This window comes from Lissotriton vulgaris, chromosome 4_2, assembly GCF_964263255.1.
Source record: "Lissotriton vulgaris chromosome 4_2, aLisVul1.2, whole genome shotgun sequence".
In the NCBI taxonomy this organism is placed as follows: Eukaryota; Metazoa; Chordata; class Amphibia; order Caudata; family Salamandridae; genus Lissotriton; species Lissotriton vulgaris.
The window spans coordinates 1,278,292-1,295,625 of NC_141692.1; the positions used below are offsets into that span (position 1 = coordinate 1,278,292).

Here is a 17,334-nt window from a genome sequence, read left to right on the forward strand (position 1 = left end):
CAGAGGATGTTATATGAACAGATAGATGGTCTCATGAAAATAGATATATCCTGAAGGTAACGTAGGGGACAAGGAGGGAATGAGGTAATTGAAATTTTTATGGTCAAGTATATCCCCTAACGTGTACCCCAACGTTTCCATGTACGTGCTTGAAGTACATGTAATTTCCCTCCATGACCGAATATGACGACGCATATACATTTGCGTCCAACGTTAACATGTTATCTACCAGATCCACCATGAATGGATCGATAATTCAGTCTTTAAACATGCTATGCCAACGTCTTTACATGGTATACTTGTACGTTTCCTGGCTCTGCCGAGCTAGGCCCTGATTTCTGACTTCGAACCACTTCTGTCTCTGAAAGCTGCAGCATGGAAATGTTTCCCTGACCTCTGCCTTACTTCCTGCCAAGCGAAGCGGTGCCTGGCTCAGCCTGGCCTGCCTGCCAAGACAGTATTTTGCCTTCAAGTTATCAGTTCAGCCTCCTCGAAAACACATTCCAGTCTAGTGATATAGGTAAATATATTCCCGGCTGCAGAGCAAAGGGCCAAGCCTTCCTGTCTCCTTCACGTAATTCATTGCTCCCGTTACCATGGTAGGCCCATGGCCCCGCGCATTACACTTGGACACATATGCATACAGTATAGAATAGCCTCTGCCCGAGAGACCTTTTACTTCAGACAAAATATCCTCCAAACACAAGATATCAGATATGTTATAGGAACAGGTCGATCTGACTTGCCAGACTTCTGTCTCCTCTACTAGTGCTAAAGTCAAGCCCCCAGCTCTCCCTAGTTCCACGTCAATCACACGTCATACTAATTGCGCGCGCACTTATGTCAAAGGTTTCTGCTGACCCTGCAGAATTTCTCTATGCATCCACCCACCTATGACACTTTCTGTGACGTTTCCAGCACACACCTCCGTGTACGCCTTTGTACACGCCTTCTTGCTACGCACATGTGTTCTTATCTTATTCTTTTCACTTGTCACGCCTACTGTATCCATCACCATTGTACAGTTTTACTATATATATTGTGTACTGTTAATAAAACGTTGACATCATTGCATATCCCTTCCTGAGCCCTTGTGGTGATGGACATGATCTCCATTGGCTCGAGCCTTTTAATTAAAGCCTGTATGACTCCGATACCACGGACTCTGCCTCTCATTTGATTGAGCTATTCTTTTATCTGTCATTAATTATACGGAAAAATAGTACGGTAATTAAGTTTACCACAGGACAATCAATCAATCATATCTCTTGTAGAGCGCACTACTAACCCGTGAGGGTCTCAAGGTGCTGGGGCCCGCTTCCCAGCTGCTCCCCCCCTCCTACCCTTATATGGCAGTCACACAGCTGCCACAGAGCATGTGCGCCATTGGTGCACCTAAGGCAAGCCCATCTGCGCCCGTCCCCGCCTGGACCGTGCCCAACGCCAGACCCCTGTCCCCTGCAAATGCCACGACACCGACTCTGTTATAACTCCAGCACCCTCCATGCACTCAAGACCGGACAATCACATACCTGCGCACCCACGGACCTTTCACCTGCTGGAACTGTATATTCACCAGCATCCATTCCGGCAAGCCGCCGACCAGGAAAGAATCCAACCACCTCAGATGCATCCCCCCTCAACACCAACTCTGCCGCAATCACTCTGTCGAACTCTGTGACCTACTCTACTCAACCTCCCCAGACATCGCCTTCCTGACGGAGACCTGGGTGAACCCCACATCGGCACCTGACATTGCCATAGCTGTCCCATAAGGCTACATGATCACCCGAAGGGACCACACCAACCGAGTAGGAGGAGGAATCGCCTTCGTCCACAGGAACACTCTCAGAGTCTTGACCAACATCTCCGACACCCTCAGCACCGCCGAACACATGCACTTCCAGATCCACACCGACCCCAACACCACCCCCTCAGTGGAGCCCTTGTCTACAGACTCCCCGGACCCAGTCCAAAGTTCAGCGACTCCATCTCCGACCTCGTCAGCGCGCACGTCCTCGCCTCTGTGGACTGAATCCACCTCAGGGACTTGAACTTCCACCTCGAGAACAACAACGACACCAACTCCACCACCCTGATCGATAACCTAGCCAACCTCGGCCTCAGACAACTCTTCACAACACCCACCCATGCCTCCATCCACACGCTCGTCCCTATCTTCTCTGCAAGCCCCCATGTCTCCTACAACCACAACACTGAACTCCACTGGATCGATCACCACTGCATCCACTTCAACTTCAAGAAGCCCACCACACACCACCGCACCCAACAGACGCCTCGCCGCTGCTGGAGCAAAGTCACCATAGACCAGCAAACCACCACCCTCGCCCAGAACCCCCTTGCCTGCCCCAGCGAACCCTGATTCCACCGCCGGCAACCTCAGACAGTGGATCAACGACTGCACCAACACCCTTGCCCCGCTTAAGAAACCCTCCAACAGTCACACCAGCAAGAAAGCCAGCTGGTTCACAGAAGACCTCCAGGCCTCCAAGCAAACCAGCCGAAAAATAGAAAAGAACTGGTCCCGCGGGCCAACACCAGAAAGCTACGCAGCCCACAAGAACGTCACCCGCAGACACCACCACCTCATTTGATCCGCTAAAAGGGCCTCCTTCAAAAACCGCCTAGACAACAACGCACACAACAGCAAAGAACTCTTCAACATTGTGAAGGAACTCTCCAACCCCAGCTCCAACACCAATGACATCCCACCCTCGCAAGACCTGTGGGACTCGCTGGCCACCTCTTCCACCGCAAGATCGCAGACATCAACAACAGCTTTAACGCCACGACTGCTCCAATAACCACGAAGACCTCTGCCCCCATGACCACCACCCGCACCAACCACATACTCTCCTGGATCAACATCATCCATGATGACACCATCAAGATCATGATCACCACCCACTCCAGATCTCCGTCAGACCCATGCCCACACCACATCTTCAACAAAGCCAGCACAGCCATCGCACCCCATCTCCAGAAAGCCATCAACATCTCCTATGAGACAGCAACCTTCCTGGAGAGCTGGAAGCACAACGAGATAAACGGTTTACTCAAGAAACCCAAGGTGGACCCCAAGGACCTCAAGAACTTCCGGCCCATCTCCCTGCTCCCGTTCCCGGTGAAGGTCATCGAGAATACCATCAACAAACAACTGACCCGTTACCTCGAAGAGAACAGCATCCTGGACCCTTCCCAATCCGGGTTCCGCAACAACAACAGCGCCGAAACCGCACTCATCGCCACTACGATGCCATCAGGACCCTACTAGACAACGGAGAAGAAGCGACCCTCATCCTCCTGGACCTGTCAGCACCCTTCGACATGGTCTGCCACTGCAGACTACGAACACACCTCCACGACGCCGGGATCCAAGAGAAGGCCCTGGAGTGGACCTCCTCCTTCCTTTTCAACAGAACACAGAACTTCTGCCTTCCCCTTTCTGCTCCAAAGCTACGGAGGTCATCTGCAGCAGACCCCAGGGCTCATCCCTCGGCCCTACGCTGTTCATTATCTAAATGGCACCGCTCGCCCACGTCGCCCGACTATACAACCTCAACTTCATCTCTTATGCCAACAACACCCAGCTGATCCTCTCACTCACCATCAACCAATCAACCAATCAAAGCATTTATAAAGCGCACTACTCACCCATGAGCGTCTCAAGGTGCTAGGGGGTGGTGCTGCTACTGCTCGAGGCCTTGAGGTGCTTCCTGAAGCTGAGATGGTCACGGGTCAGTCGTAGGTGAGTGGGCAGGAAGTTCCAGGTCTTCGCTGCCAGGTAGGAGAATGATCTTCCTCCGGAGGTGGTTCTGCATATTTGTGGGACGAGGGCGAGGCTGGTGGAGCGAAGCTGCTGGGTGGGGGTTAGAACGAGAGTCGGCTGTTGAGGTAGTCGGGGCCATGTTGTGGAGCGCTTTGTGTGCGTGGGTGAGCATTCTGAACGTGATCCTTTTGTTGATGGGGAGCCAGTGGAGGTTTCTCAGGTGTGTGGTTATGTGGCTGTGGCGAGGGATGTCGAGGATGAGTCGATGGTTCGTGCGTATAGGGCGTTCCCGTAGTCGAGTAGGCTGATGACGAGGGCCTGGGGGACTGTTCTTCTGGTTTCTGTGGGGATCCATCGGTAGATCTGTCGAAGCATTCTCAGGGTGTTGAAGCATAAGGATGAGACGGCGTTGACTTGTTTGGTCATCGTGAGGGAGGAGTCCAGGATAATGCCCAGATTCTGTGCGTGGTGTGTGGGTGTCGGTGTGGTTCCCAGCGCCGATGGCCACCAGGAGTTATCCCAGGCAGATGGGGATTGTCCGAGGATGAGGACTTCTGTCTTGTCCGAGTTGGGTTTGAGACGGCTGTGCTTCACCCAGTCTGCTACTTCTTTCATCCCTTCCTGGAAGTTGGTTTTGGCGGTGGCTGGATCCTTGGTGATGGATAGTATCAGCTGGGTGTCGTCGGAGTAGGAGATGATGTTGATGTTGTGTTTTCATGCGATGGTGGCGAGGGGGCTCATGTAGTTATTGAAGAGTGTTGGGCTGAGTGAGGATCCTTGAGGGACGCCGCAGATGATCTCGTGGCCTCAAAGCGGAAGGAGGGGAGGCGGACTCTCTGAGTTCTTCCAGAGAATAATGATATGATCCATTTCAAGTCCTTTCCTTGGATTCCAGTGTTGCTGAGGCGGTGTATTAGAGTGCGTTGGCATATGGTGTCAAAAGCTGCTGAGAGGTCCAGGAGGATGAGGACAGCTGTTTCCCCGTTGTCTATCAGGGTTCTGATGTCGTCTGTGTCTGCTTTGAGGGCGGTCTCGGTGCTGTAGTTGTCTCGGAATCCGGACTGGGAGGGGTCGAGCGAGTTGTTGCCCTCGAGGAAAGCAGTCAGCTGTTTGTTGATGGTATTTTCGATGCCGGGAAGGGGAGGAGCGAGATGGGTCTGAAATTCTTGAGGTCCTTGGGGTCTGCTGTGGGTTTCTTCAGGAGGGCGTTGATCTCGGCGTGTTTTCAGCTTTCAGGGAAGGTCACTGACGTGAAGGAGCTGTTTATGATGTTCCGCAGGAGGGGTGCGATGGTGGTGCCGGCTTTGTTGAAGATGTGGTGGGGGCATGGGTCAGACGGGGAGCCGGAGTGGATGGTGCTCATGACATTGGTGGTGTCTTTCATGCTGATGGGGGTCCAGGAGTCAATGGTGTTACTGGGGGTCGTTGGTTTGGTGTCCTGGAGTGGAGTTTGGGGTCCGAAGCTGTCGTGTTTGTCTGCAATTTTGCGGTGGAAGAATGTGGCGAGGGAGTTGCACAGGTCTTGCGAAGGGGTGATGTTGTTGTTGCTGGCGTTGGGGTTGGAGAGCTCTTTGACGATGCTGAAGAGTTCCTTGCTGTCCAGTCGCTCTTTGAACGATGTTCTGTTGGTGTTCCGGATCTGCTGATGGTATTCGTGGGTGGCGGCCTTGAGGGCTATCATGTTTTCTGTCGTCCGTTCTTGGCGCCAGATATTTTCAAGTGATCGGCAGGTTCTATTTGTGGTTTTGAAGGCGTCTGTGAACCATGAGGGTTTTGTTGTGGTGGTTTTGCTGTTGGGGTTTTTCAGTGGAGCGAGGTCGTCGGCGCAGTTGGTTATCCATTGTGCGAAGTTGAGAGCTGCGTCATTGGTTTCGGGTATGTTGGTGTCAACAGGTGGGTTCTGGCTCAGTGACGTGGTAGGGTGGTCAGTGGTGACTTTAATCCAGCATCTGCGGGGGATCCGATGCGTGTGGTGGTGAGATGTAGTCTTGTTGAATGTGAAATGTATGCAGCTGTGGTCGGTCCAGTGTAGTCCTGTGGAGTGGTTGAAGGCGACGTGGTTACTGGCGGTGAAGATGGCATCGAGGGTGTGGCCAGCGAGGTGGGTGGGGGAGTCCACCAGTTGCTGGAGTCCAAGGTTGGTGAGATTGTTGAGCAGGGTGGTGGTGTTGATGTTGTTGTTGTTCTCCAGGTGAAAGTTCAGGTCTCCTAGGAGGATGTATTCTGGTGAGGCTAGGCCGTGCGGGCTGATGGCGTTGGCGATGGTTTCGCTGAATTGTGTGCTTGGGCCCGGGGGTCTATAGATGAGTGTTCCTCTGAGGGTGGTCTGGGGGTCAGTGTGGATCTGGAAATGTAGGTGTTCAGCGGAGGAGATGGTGTCTTTGGCGTTGGTCGTGATGCTGATGGTGTTCCTGTAGATGATGGCGATCCCTCCTCCTGTTTTGTTGATGCGGTCCTTCCGGGTGATTTTGTAGCCGTCCGGGATGGCTATGGCGATTTCGGGGGCTGAGGAGGCATTCATCCAGGTTTCCATGAGGAAGGCGATGTCAGGTGTTGTTGTGTCAAGGAGGTCCCAGAGTTCAATGGCGTGCTTGTGAACTGAGCGGGTGTTGAGGAGGATGCACTTGAGGTGGTTGTTGTTGCTGTTTGCTTGGTCGGGCGGGGGACGGGGTTTGGGGCAGGTGAATTTGCAGGCTTGACAGGTGAAGGGTCCGTGGGTGCGGCTGGGGGTGGCTTGATAGCAGGCAGGCGCTTGTTCGGTGTTGAGTGCATTGAAGATGGCGGTTTTGTATTTCAGTCGGTTGGTCTGGGTCCGACGAGGTCCAGGGGTTCTGGCGCTGGGCGCGGTCCAGGCACGGACGGCGCCCTCCATAAGAGGCGAAGTGGGAGGGAGGAGCAGCTGGGAGGCGGGAGCGGGGCAGCCAATGGGCGAGGGCAGTGGGCATAGAAGGCAAAAAGGAGGCGGGCCGCAGGGGAGCAGCAGCTTCAAGCGGGGAGCGGGGGGACACAGAGGGCAAGGTCGAAAAAGAGCGGCAAACGGAGGGAAGAAAAAACACAAATTATTTTATTTATTTATTTATTATTTATTTGGCATACTTATATAGCGCTAATCTGTCACCCAAAAGGCATCCTGGCGCTTTGACTCAGTAAGCCAAACCATCGATGCGGAGTTAGGCTACTATAGGAAACAAATGCGGAGTTAGGCTACTCTAGGAAACAAATTAGTTTTCAGCCCTTTTTTGAAGGCTGGGAATTCACCCTGACTTCCTAACGAGAGCTGGAGGGAGTTCCAGAGTCTGGCGGCCGCAAAACTAAACGTCCGTCCTCCCATCCTTACTCTCTGCACTTTGGGGACCGACACCAAGTACGCAGACGAGGAACGCAGGCTCCGAGATGTGGTGTACCAGGAGAAAAGGTTCTGTAACAACACTGGGCCCTGTCTATGTAAAGCTTTAAAAACCAGACAGGATGCTTTAAAAAGGATCCGCTGATGAACCGGCAGCCAGTGTAAATCCTGTAGTGCCAGAGTAGATGAGGCAGCGCGTGGTCGAGAAAGTGCCAGCTTGGCTGCCATATTCTGAACCCGCTGCAGCCTGCCCACCAGCGTTTTAGGCGCCTCCAGAAGGAGTGCGTTGCAGTAGTCCAATCTGCTTAGGATCAGACCCCGCACTACCTCTGGCCTAGCCTGGGCTGGAAGAAGTGGTAGGACCTTCCGCAGCATCCGAAGCAGCATCATGCATGTGGCCACGGACTTGTTTACGAAAAGATCCAGTTGAAGGTTGGGGCCAAACATGACCCCCAGATTTCAAGCAGACTCTGCAGCCGTCACTGTCCCAGAGAAGGAAGGAGGCCAGAAATCATCCGGTAGAGCACCCGGTACACGATCATTAGAGCAGTAGAGTACCTCGGTCTTAGATCCGTTGAACTGGAGGGAGTTGGAACGCAACCAGTTCGATATGGAAGTCAGGCAGCGGTGGAAAGTCTCTAGAGGGACGGCATCTTTGCCCTCCAAGGAGAAAACCAGCTGGGTATCGTCGGCGTAATTAAACACCGATATACCAAAAGATTTTATCAGTTGGATCAGAGGGCGGAGGTACAAGTTGAAAAGTATAGGGCTGATGGCCGAGCCCTGTGGTACCCCCTGCCCGACTTTCCGCACATCCGACTTAAAAGGTGGCAGAGCCACTACCTGCTGTCTGTTGTCAAGATAGGAGATGAACCAGTCCCTAGCCAACCCCCTAACCTTGCTCTCCTTCAGTCTCTTGATGAGGGTGGAGTGGCTGACCGTGTCGAATGCGGCCGACATGTCGAGCAGCACTAGAAAGGCTGCCCGGCCTGTGTCGACCCGTGAACGAAGATTGTCTAACACAGCCACCAGCGCAGATTCTGTCCCATGCGCTGGCCGAAACCCAAACTGGGCCACATCCAACCATTCGTTATCCTCAAGAAAACTAGATAGAGAGCGGGTAACCAACTTCTCCAGGATTTTAGCCGGAAAAGGGAGCAGGGAATTAGGTCTATAATTTGACAAACAGATGGGATCAAGTGAGGGTTTTTTCAGGAGGGGAGAAACCACCGCTAGTTTCAAACTCTCCGGGATGGTCGCGGTAGCAAGCGACTGCTGACAGATGGAATACAGAGGGTGAAAGAGTTCATCCTGAAATGCTTTCCAGATTTTATGCGGAAGAGGGTCTAGCGGAGAGCCAGAGGATACCATCTGGGCCAGTTTACAAAACTCCTCAAAAGAAGGCAGAGAAAAGCAACTCAGCTGAGGATGATTAGGAGGTTCAGCCAACATTCCCCGACTGAGAGGAAGACCATCCCGCCAAAGATGGCTAAATCTAAGAGGTTCCTCCGGAGCTCCCAAACTGAGATGCCGGTAACTGTCCCGAGGTCGACTGGAAGACTCTTCCGGAGCTCCCACACTGAGAGAAGAGTTTCTCGGTGGGGGTCGACTGGAAGACTCATCCGGAGCTCCCGGGCTAGAGGAGGGGTGGCTCAGCTGGGTTTGACTGGAGGTCACTACCGGAGCTCCCAGGCTGAGAAGCAGACGACTCGACCGGGGTTGACTGGAAGGTTCTTCCAGAGCTCCCAGGTCGAGAGGCGAATGACTCGACTGGGGTCGACTGGAAGGTTCTGTTGGAATTTCCATGGTAGAATGACTAGATAAACAGTCCAAGGAAGTCGACAGAGGTAAAGGCTCCCCCGCAAGTCCACTTCGTGGAGAGTTTATCCTCAAAGGTGGCTGCCAGGGAATCACCTAGAACCTGTGAGACTGGAATAGTATTCATGGCACCAACAGGATGGGAAAGGTCATTCACAATCTTAAATAGGGACTGAGATTTATTGGTTGCCTGGTTTAGTGTCTCCTCCAGATAAACTGCCTTAGCACACTTAATTTGTGCTTTGTTTTCCTGTAGTGTCGATCTAAAAACAGTTTTTTCTGCTTCTGAATAATGCCTCCCCAACACCCTCTCTGCCCGCCTGCATCTCAACCTTAGCTGCAGAAGGTCAGGGGTGTACCAGGGCATAGCGCGGTTCTGTCTGTTCCCTGATCGACGCAATGGAGCTGCCTTATCCAGGGAATCAGAGATCTGCCGACATAAACTGGCATAACTTTCATCAACATTGTTTCCAAGTGCAAAACCTTCAGGAAGAAGGGTGGGCAAGGCCAAAGATCTTAAAAGTCTGGACCAAGGTCTACCCATTTTAATATTGCTCTTCCTGTGTCACCCAGGGCTGCAGGTAGGCAAAGATGGAATAGAACCAGCGCGTGATCCGTCCAGCATTGAGGCATGATGTCATTCACCACTACATGCTGGGCGTCAGCAAACACCAGGTCCAGACCATGACTTTTCTGATGGGTTGCAGAGCAAACCAGCTGCTGCAGCTGAATGTTATTACAGGCCTGACAGAGGTCATGGTAGGCAGAATCCAAAGGCCCATTTGGCCACAAATTAAAATCTCCCAGAACTATCAGTCTATTGTGGGAGTTGGAAAGATCATAAATAAGATCAATAAAATCCGGTAGAGTAGAGGGGGCCTTGCCCGGTGGTCTATAGCAAAGCACCCCTGAATATAGCGTTTTCTCCAGTCCTTTAAGGGAAAAGCCCATAAGCTCAAAGCCTGGCACCTCCTTAATCTGAAGCTGAGAAAGAGCTAGAGTTTCCCGAAAAATGAAGTCTATACCACCACCTCTGTTATTCAAACGAGGAGTGTGCCTGATTTTATAGCCCTGGGGGCATGCCAGACCCAGTTCTACCTCACAGTCAGCACGAGTCCGTGTTTCCGTGAGGAAAAGCACATCGAGCCCACAGGACTCAATAAGGAAGACAATCTCCATATGGTGCTAACATAGAGAGCGGACGTTCAGTAGGCCACATAGCAGTTGCTCTGGTTTAACCAAAGGAGCAGCCTGCTGGGGTCTGAGCTGCAAAAGATCAGCCCTGGAAAATACTATACGTGGCTGGGCAAGGAGACAGAGTGAGCGGTCCTAGGCGCGTCTGTTGCGTGAACAGGCGCAAACGGGCTTACCTCTGGCGAACCTCTGGCGCGCCTACGTCGCGCCCGCTGCGCGCCAACGCTGCGCGCTGAGGAGGTGGCCATCTTATACACCAAGGTATCGCAAGATTCCTGTGAGGGCAAGCCACTGGCCCCTCACGCAAGATGGCACCTAAAGATGGTATTGATCTTCGTGGTCCCAACCCAATATGGCGGCCAAAAGCGGCGAGTTCCTGAAGAGCCCCCAGCTATCCCTCTTTCCCAGCAAATGTGGGTGCCAACCAATTAGTATGCGGGTAAGTCCTAACTGAAGAGTCCCACACACAAGAAGAGAGCGATGGTGTTCTAACGCTGACCAGCGCAAATGCGAACAAAATAATGCCAAGAAGTGCAAACCAACTTTAAGCCAACAGGTTATTTAAGATATTAAAAGCAGCAGGTAGTAGCAGCATGCGTCGCGCATCGCGTAGCAGGCAAATAAGTCTACCTGATTACGAAGGCAGCGCGCTTATATAGGCTCCCCCTCCAATGCAAGAGTCCTGTGAGGGCAAGCCGTTGGCCCCTCACGCAAGATGGCGCCTAAAGACGGTATTGATCTTCGTAGTAGCAGCATGCGTCGCGCGTCGAGTAGCATGCAGCCAGAAATGGGGGAGAACAGAGTAACAAACCAGAAAACAACAGCACAGGGGCAAAAACGAGCCTTAAACAGAGGGAAGAAAAAACACAAGTATGCAGCCAGAAATAGGGAAGAACAGAGCAACAAACCAGAGAACAGCAGCACAGGTGCCAGGGGCTCACCAGCGGCGAACCCTAAGCAGCAGCAGCAGGGGAGCAGTCACAGGCCACCAGGAGGAGCCGTGCGGCGTGGGGAGCGACCAGAGGTCCGGTCGCACTCACTGCCACGCGGCGCCCTCCATAAAAGGCCAAGTGGGAGGGAGGAGCAGCTGGGAGGCGGGAGCGGGCGGACAATGGGTGAGGGCAGTGGGCACAGAAGGCAAAAAGGGAGTGGGCCGCAGGGGAGCAGCGGCGGGTAGTGGGGGGGCACAGAGGGCAAGGGCGAAAACGAGCGGCAAACGGAGCGAAGAAAAAACACAAATTATGCAGCCAAAAATGGGGGAGAACAGAGCAACAAACCAGAAAACAACAGCACAGGGGCAAAAACGAGCATTAAACAGAGGGAAGAAAAAACAATTATGCAGCCAGAAATGGGGAAGAACAGAGCAACAAACCAGAGAACAGCAGCACAGGTGCCAGAGGCTCACCAGCGGCAAACCCTTGGCAGCATCAGCAGGGGGGCAGTCATGGGCCACCAGGAGGAGCCGTGCGGCTTGGGGAGCGACCCCCTCACAGCCAAAACCAACCTACACAGAGGAATAAAGGCTGAAGCCGAATGGATGAGAAACAGCCAACTGAAGCTGAACTCAGACAAGACGGAGGTCCTCATCCTCGGATCCAACCCGTTGACCTAGGATGACTCCCTGGTGGCCGACAGCACTGTGAACAGCTTCAACACCCACTGACCACACACGCAACCTAGGAGTCATCCTCGACTCCAACATCTCCATGACAAAGCAGGTCAACACCGTCTCCTCCTCCTGCTTCAACACCCGCAGGATCTACAAGTGGATCCCCACTGAAATGAGAAGAACGGTCACCCAGGCCCTCATCAGCAGCAGGCTGGACTCTGGAAATGCCCTCAATACAGGAGCCTCAGCCAAACTCTTGAAACGGCTTCAACGCATGCAGAACGCCTCGGCACGCCTGATCCTCGACATCCCTTGCCACAGCCACATCACACCCCACCTGAGAGACCTGCACTGGCTCTCCGTCAAAAAGAGTATCACCTTTAAGCTCCTCACCCAAGCCCCCAAGGCACTCCACAACACCAGACCGACATACCTCAACAGACGATTTAGCTTCTACACCCCACCTGCCATCTCCGCTCGCCAACCTTGCCCTCGCCTCAGTCCCCCGCATCCAAAGAGCGACCTCTGGCAGCAGATTGTTCTCCCACCTCGCCGCCAAGACCTGGAACACCCTCTTCACCCACCTACAGAAGACCCAAGACCTGCTGACCTTCAAAAGACTCTTCAAGACCTGGCTCTTTGAGCAATAGCAGCACCCTCCGCCGCCCAGCACCTTGAGACCCTCACGGGTAAGTAGTGTACTTTAAAAATAATATGATTGATTGATTGAATAATAAAAAATATATATCTAACTGAAGTTATGTCTTAAAAAACCAAATCTTCAGACCCTTCCTAAAATAGATCAGTTCAGGTGAGTTTTTAGGTGTGAATGGCAGCTGATTCCAATATCTGGCTGTTTCATTTAAAAACTTTTGCCACCCAAGTTAGAAAGTCGTGCTTTGGGGACATCCACCAACATAAGTGAAGAGGACCTCAGGTGTGTACCAACAAAAGTAGTCAAGCAGATCTGCAGGGCCCTGGTTGTGCAGTGTCCCAAAGGCAATGCAAAGTGCCTTAAAATTGATATGTTTTTCCACTAGAAGCCAGTGTAGGGTATTGAGGGCCGCCTTTGCAGAAGAGTATTTTGATCATCTAAAGAGCAAACGGACGGACGGATTCTGTGTAACCTGCAGTTTAACAAGGAAGGATTTGTTAATTCCAATCAGAAGGCCGTTGCAATACTCCAGTCTTTACAGGACTAAAGCTGAGACCACTGTTTTCTGCAGGTTCAGTGGTATGAAAGGGAAAATTTTCATCAGGACCTTCAGAGAATAGCAGGTCGCTGAGGTAATCGCATTCGCATAGTGGGAAAAGGACAGGGTGGTGTCAAAGATGACACCTAGATTTTTTGCCTTGGTGACTAGCGTGGGGAGAGGGCCTAGTCAGCAAGATGGCGGCCTGGTAGGAGCTCTGGGAAAGAGCTCCGTGCACTCGGGATCCCTTAATCAGATTATCCCCTTTAGTGCTAGCCAAGAACGATGTGGAACTGAACTACAACCAAGAATGACAGGATTACTACCAAACGAAGCGTAACAGGATCATTATTAAGGGACTATGAAGACTTGATAGCCGAAAACGAATCTCACAGTTATCTCCAGGAGAGTGCGAATCCCCTCGGACAGAACTGACCTCCACGCCCGGCATTCGAGCTGCGATAGTAACGGTAGGTGATCTTATGGGGACAGTCATTATATTAGGGAGTGCGACCCTCGATACCCACTCGGGAGTGAGTGTGGTTCAGTGAAGGCTACGAGCTCGCCCCCATCAGCTCACGGAGGGCCCTCGAAGGTAGCGGGTGCTGCAGGTTTCCGTCGGAATACAGCCGCAAGCTGAATAACATATGAGACCGGCAGTGGCGAAGAACCTGGTAGCTGCCGCCGCTTTGAGGAGACCGCATTGATCGCTCCCGCCCTCCCTCTCGCCAGTCCTCACATGTGCTAATGTTGATGGAATAACTGCTTTTTACGGCGCCGAGGCACAGCGAGGGTCCGCGACTGTAGAGGCAGCGGGATTCAAAGTAGCAATTGGAAACAGGATCGAGCGAACTCAGAGAAGGCGGCTACCTAGCCCCACCCCCCCACCCCCCGGCCCGCGGGGGATCAGCGCCGAGACCGCTTACATTGGATTATATTACAGCCTATTTTCTGGTCCTGAAACTGCTTCACCATTATTCTTTTTACACTTTGCTACAATGGCTCAATGAAAGTGCTCATCAAAATGGAGTCATTTTTATGGGCCAAGCAAAAGACCACAAAAACAAAGAGGGTGAGTGGCGCATCCCCCCTCCTGGGATAAACACAGACCATCTCCCTCCATGCACCAACCACCGGAACTAAAATAGGACTAGTGCAAAGAGCTAAAAAGAAGACTACAACTTGATGTCCTCGATCAATGGAAATAGAAACAGGACCACACTGGTGAATAGGAGGCTTGGTACAAATAAGGCGGCCATATTGGAGAAGGCACCAACACAAGTATACCTTCCGCTCCCTCCGCCAGCAGATCACAATACCCAGTGAAAACAGGTGAGAATCCTCATACTATACCAATACCTTCACACCAATATGACCTTATGGCCGATGATTGTATCTTAATACTCATCGCAATAGATACACAATAGACACATCACAATAGTCGTTTGTCTGCTCACCAATTGACCTTCCATCTATTATTATATCTCAATAGTAATTGCAATAGAACCATAATAGATACATCGAAATAGCTGTCGGTCTCCTACTCCTCTTTGCCCTCACCTCTCCACACAATATAACACGGACGGCCTACCGAAATTCATCCACGCAGGACCTTACTAATCCCTTTTGATGGAGCTCACAGGCACGCACACTTATACCATCACAACCCCCCCAACCTCTCTAAAAGCGCAGCCAAACGCTTCAAACACAATCTTATACAACAACATCCTGAAACACCCATAGCGGATCCCTATTTCTCAAAACACAACGGACACACAACTAATGATATCATCTTCCACACGAAGCGCAGAGTGCTATGGAGAAAGGCACTTCTCACCCTATTTACTCTCTCCGCCACCAGGAACACACCACACGGCCTAGTTATCTATATCGCCCCCTCCCAACTTTTCCAAGCGACGACAACCATTACCATTTACAATAATGGAACCATACTCATGCAATCTACAGATCGCAATCTAAGCCTACTAGACAACATCTTCCCAATCATCAAGGAGCAAGTGTCTAAACCCCATAAGGCTATTCAAGCCACCCCTTCAGTTAATGCTTAACATACCACGCGTCCTATTCTTACTGACAACAACGCCATTGCTTTCCGTCCTCTACCCCCCAACACATGTCAAGCCACCACATCGAACCCCCAACTCAACATAGCTGAAGATACATACGTACCTCCAGCGAACACCGCTCATCCATCGTCACCCATAACTCTACCCATAGCCTAAGACCAATAAAAAAAAAAAAAGTATACGTATTTTTTATATAAAACCTTGTGTTGTGTCCATTTGTAGTGCTGTCACTGGGTTACTGTATGTGGTCACAACTGCTTAACTTACATCGCCACTGAAATAAGCCTTTACTGCTCACGCCACGCAACCTAGAGGGGGAGCAGGGGTTATTTTGAGAGGTAATATCCTTGCCTTGACTAGAGGAGAGGGTCCCTGCTTGTACCTACCTGTCCCAACCAGAAACCCCCGATTCTAACAGGCTCACTCGAAAATGCGCCTTGGCTGATTACAAAACATAATTTCTATTGAAGATCAACAAAGTTAGAAATATAAAAGACACATAGTCCATCACAGATCTCACCAATCATATCTTCATACATACAGACAACATATATTAAATCTGTACAACATAGAATTCTTCAACACAGTGTTCCTTGAGTATGTGCATCTTGCTATTACTTTTGCAGATATATAATTTAGATAAGTGCCTTGTTTTGAGTCTTCTGCTGGCTTTAATCCATTTTTATTCATTAAGTGAATTGCCATTATTCTTCTGGAAACATAATTACAATAGCTATTGTTTGAATATGGTTTTGGCAATTTGTCATGTATTTTGCAATGGATATCTTAAAAACATTGGTCATGTAAAGGCTTTTTTTCTTAATTGCAGCACACATGATTTCAAAATGTATTCTAGTTAAGTTAACTCACTCAGCCAATATACCAGTAAACTCTTAAACCTTGACCTCACTAATAAAAATACCAAACATAGATACAGAATATAGAGTACATGTCTGATAATGATGGCACATGCAGGGAAGGTGGGTAGTAGGAGTGAGGTTCTAACAACAATAGCTCAGAAGGTTAACAATATGAACGAGAGACTGGCAATTCTGGTCAATAACATGGCAAAAAAAGAATAGAACCAGCAATATAGAGGTTTCATACACTTAAATGGAAAAGGTTTCACTTTACTTACTTGACTTACTATTCATTGTGGATTGAAGAACAGGGCCTGGAGGAAATGTCAGTCAATAAATTAGAAACAAACACAAAGGATAATGACCACAGAGTAGGTGTACAGATGGAAACTGGCAGAGATAACCATGTGCAGTGATGAAAGCATCCTTTTATATTATTTCTGGATTTCAAGAGAACAAACCAGTCACATAAATGAGTCATGAATCGTGTTCTCCTTCACATTTCCACATGCATGTCAAGTGAAGATTAAACAACAAAGCAATTCACTCACAGACTCTAACAGAGTTGCACATTCCCAGAGTTAACTGTGGAATTCCATATGAAGTAAAAAGTACTTACTTACAGTAAACGTTTATCCATTGGATGCTCTATTTACACATTGCTTCATCACCTTATAACACCTTGGTCCCAGACTCATTCACAAAGCTATTCCAATATCTTCTACCTGCAAACAGATGATGCAGCATGCATCTAATTTTCTCTTCTATGAAGCTTCACTGATACAATTTGGGTGAGATGTACTAACATTAGGAATAGCAAAATACCTAATTGCGATTATCTCCTAATTGCAATTAGGAACTTGGTATTTCTAATTTGCAAAAATGTTTATTCTAAATGATTGGTTCTTAGTGGGTTCTAAATGAACGTACCTCATGAACATTAATAAAGTAGGCCTCTGTTTGCGACCCCCTAGGGTCTGTGGTGGATGTTGGCCAGCTGAACCATCATGTCTTTGAGTGCATTTAAATAAAGTATTTTTTTTCGTTGAAATGCAGCCCTTTTCTTCTTAAAGGAAAACAGGTTGCATTTCAAATAAAAATATATATTTTAAATGTATTTGTTAAGAGTAGAAAAAGGTTACCTAAATAAGTAGGCCACAACACACAATAAATAACCTACAACATTTTGTTAAAAATAGGAAACAAGTTTATGAATAATATGACACCAAAACAACACAAATCCAATGTAGAGAACCAGAGGTATAATCGTTTAAAGATTAAGGGCCATGTGCATTATCCAAAATACAGCTTGCAAATCTGCTCCTTTGCGACTGGTATTTTTGCATTTGGGATGCATCATCCCAAATGCAAAAATCGCAATTTAAGTAATTGCAAAACATGCGATTACTTAAATTGTGATTGCATGTAGGGAATCGC

At 50.0% G+C, this 17,334-nt stretch overlaps 1 protein-coding gene across 1 annotated transcript in view; it reads right to left on the reverse strand.

Annotated features, from left to right (window-relative positions):
• The window catches only part of LOC147718086 (GTPase IMAP family member 1-like), a 110,716-nt gene that overhangs the window by 38,084 nt on the left and 55,298 nt on the right, over positions 1-17,334 (reverse strand). Inside the window, exon 2 of the mRNA XM_086919184.1 lies at positions 16,176-16,211. Within this exon, the coding sequence (XP_086775310.1) occupies positions 16,176-16,211 (36 nt within the window). The remainder of the gene's footprint in view (positions 1-16,175; positions 16,212-17,334) is intronic.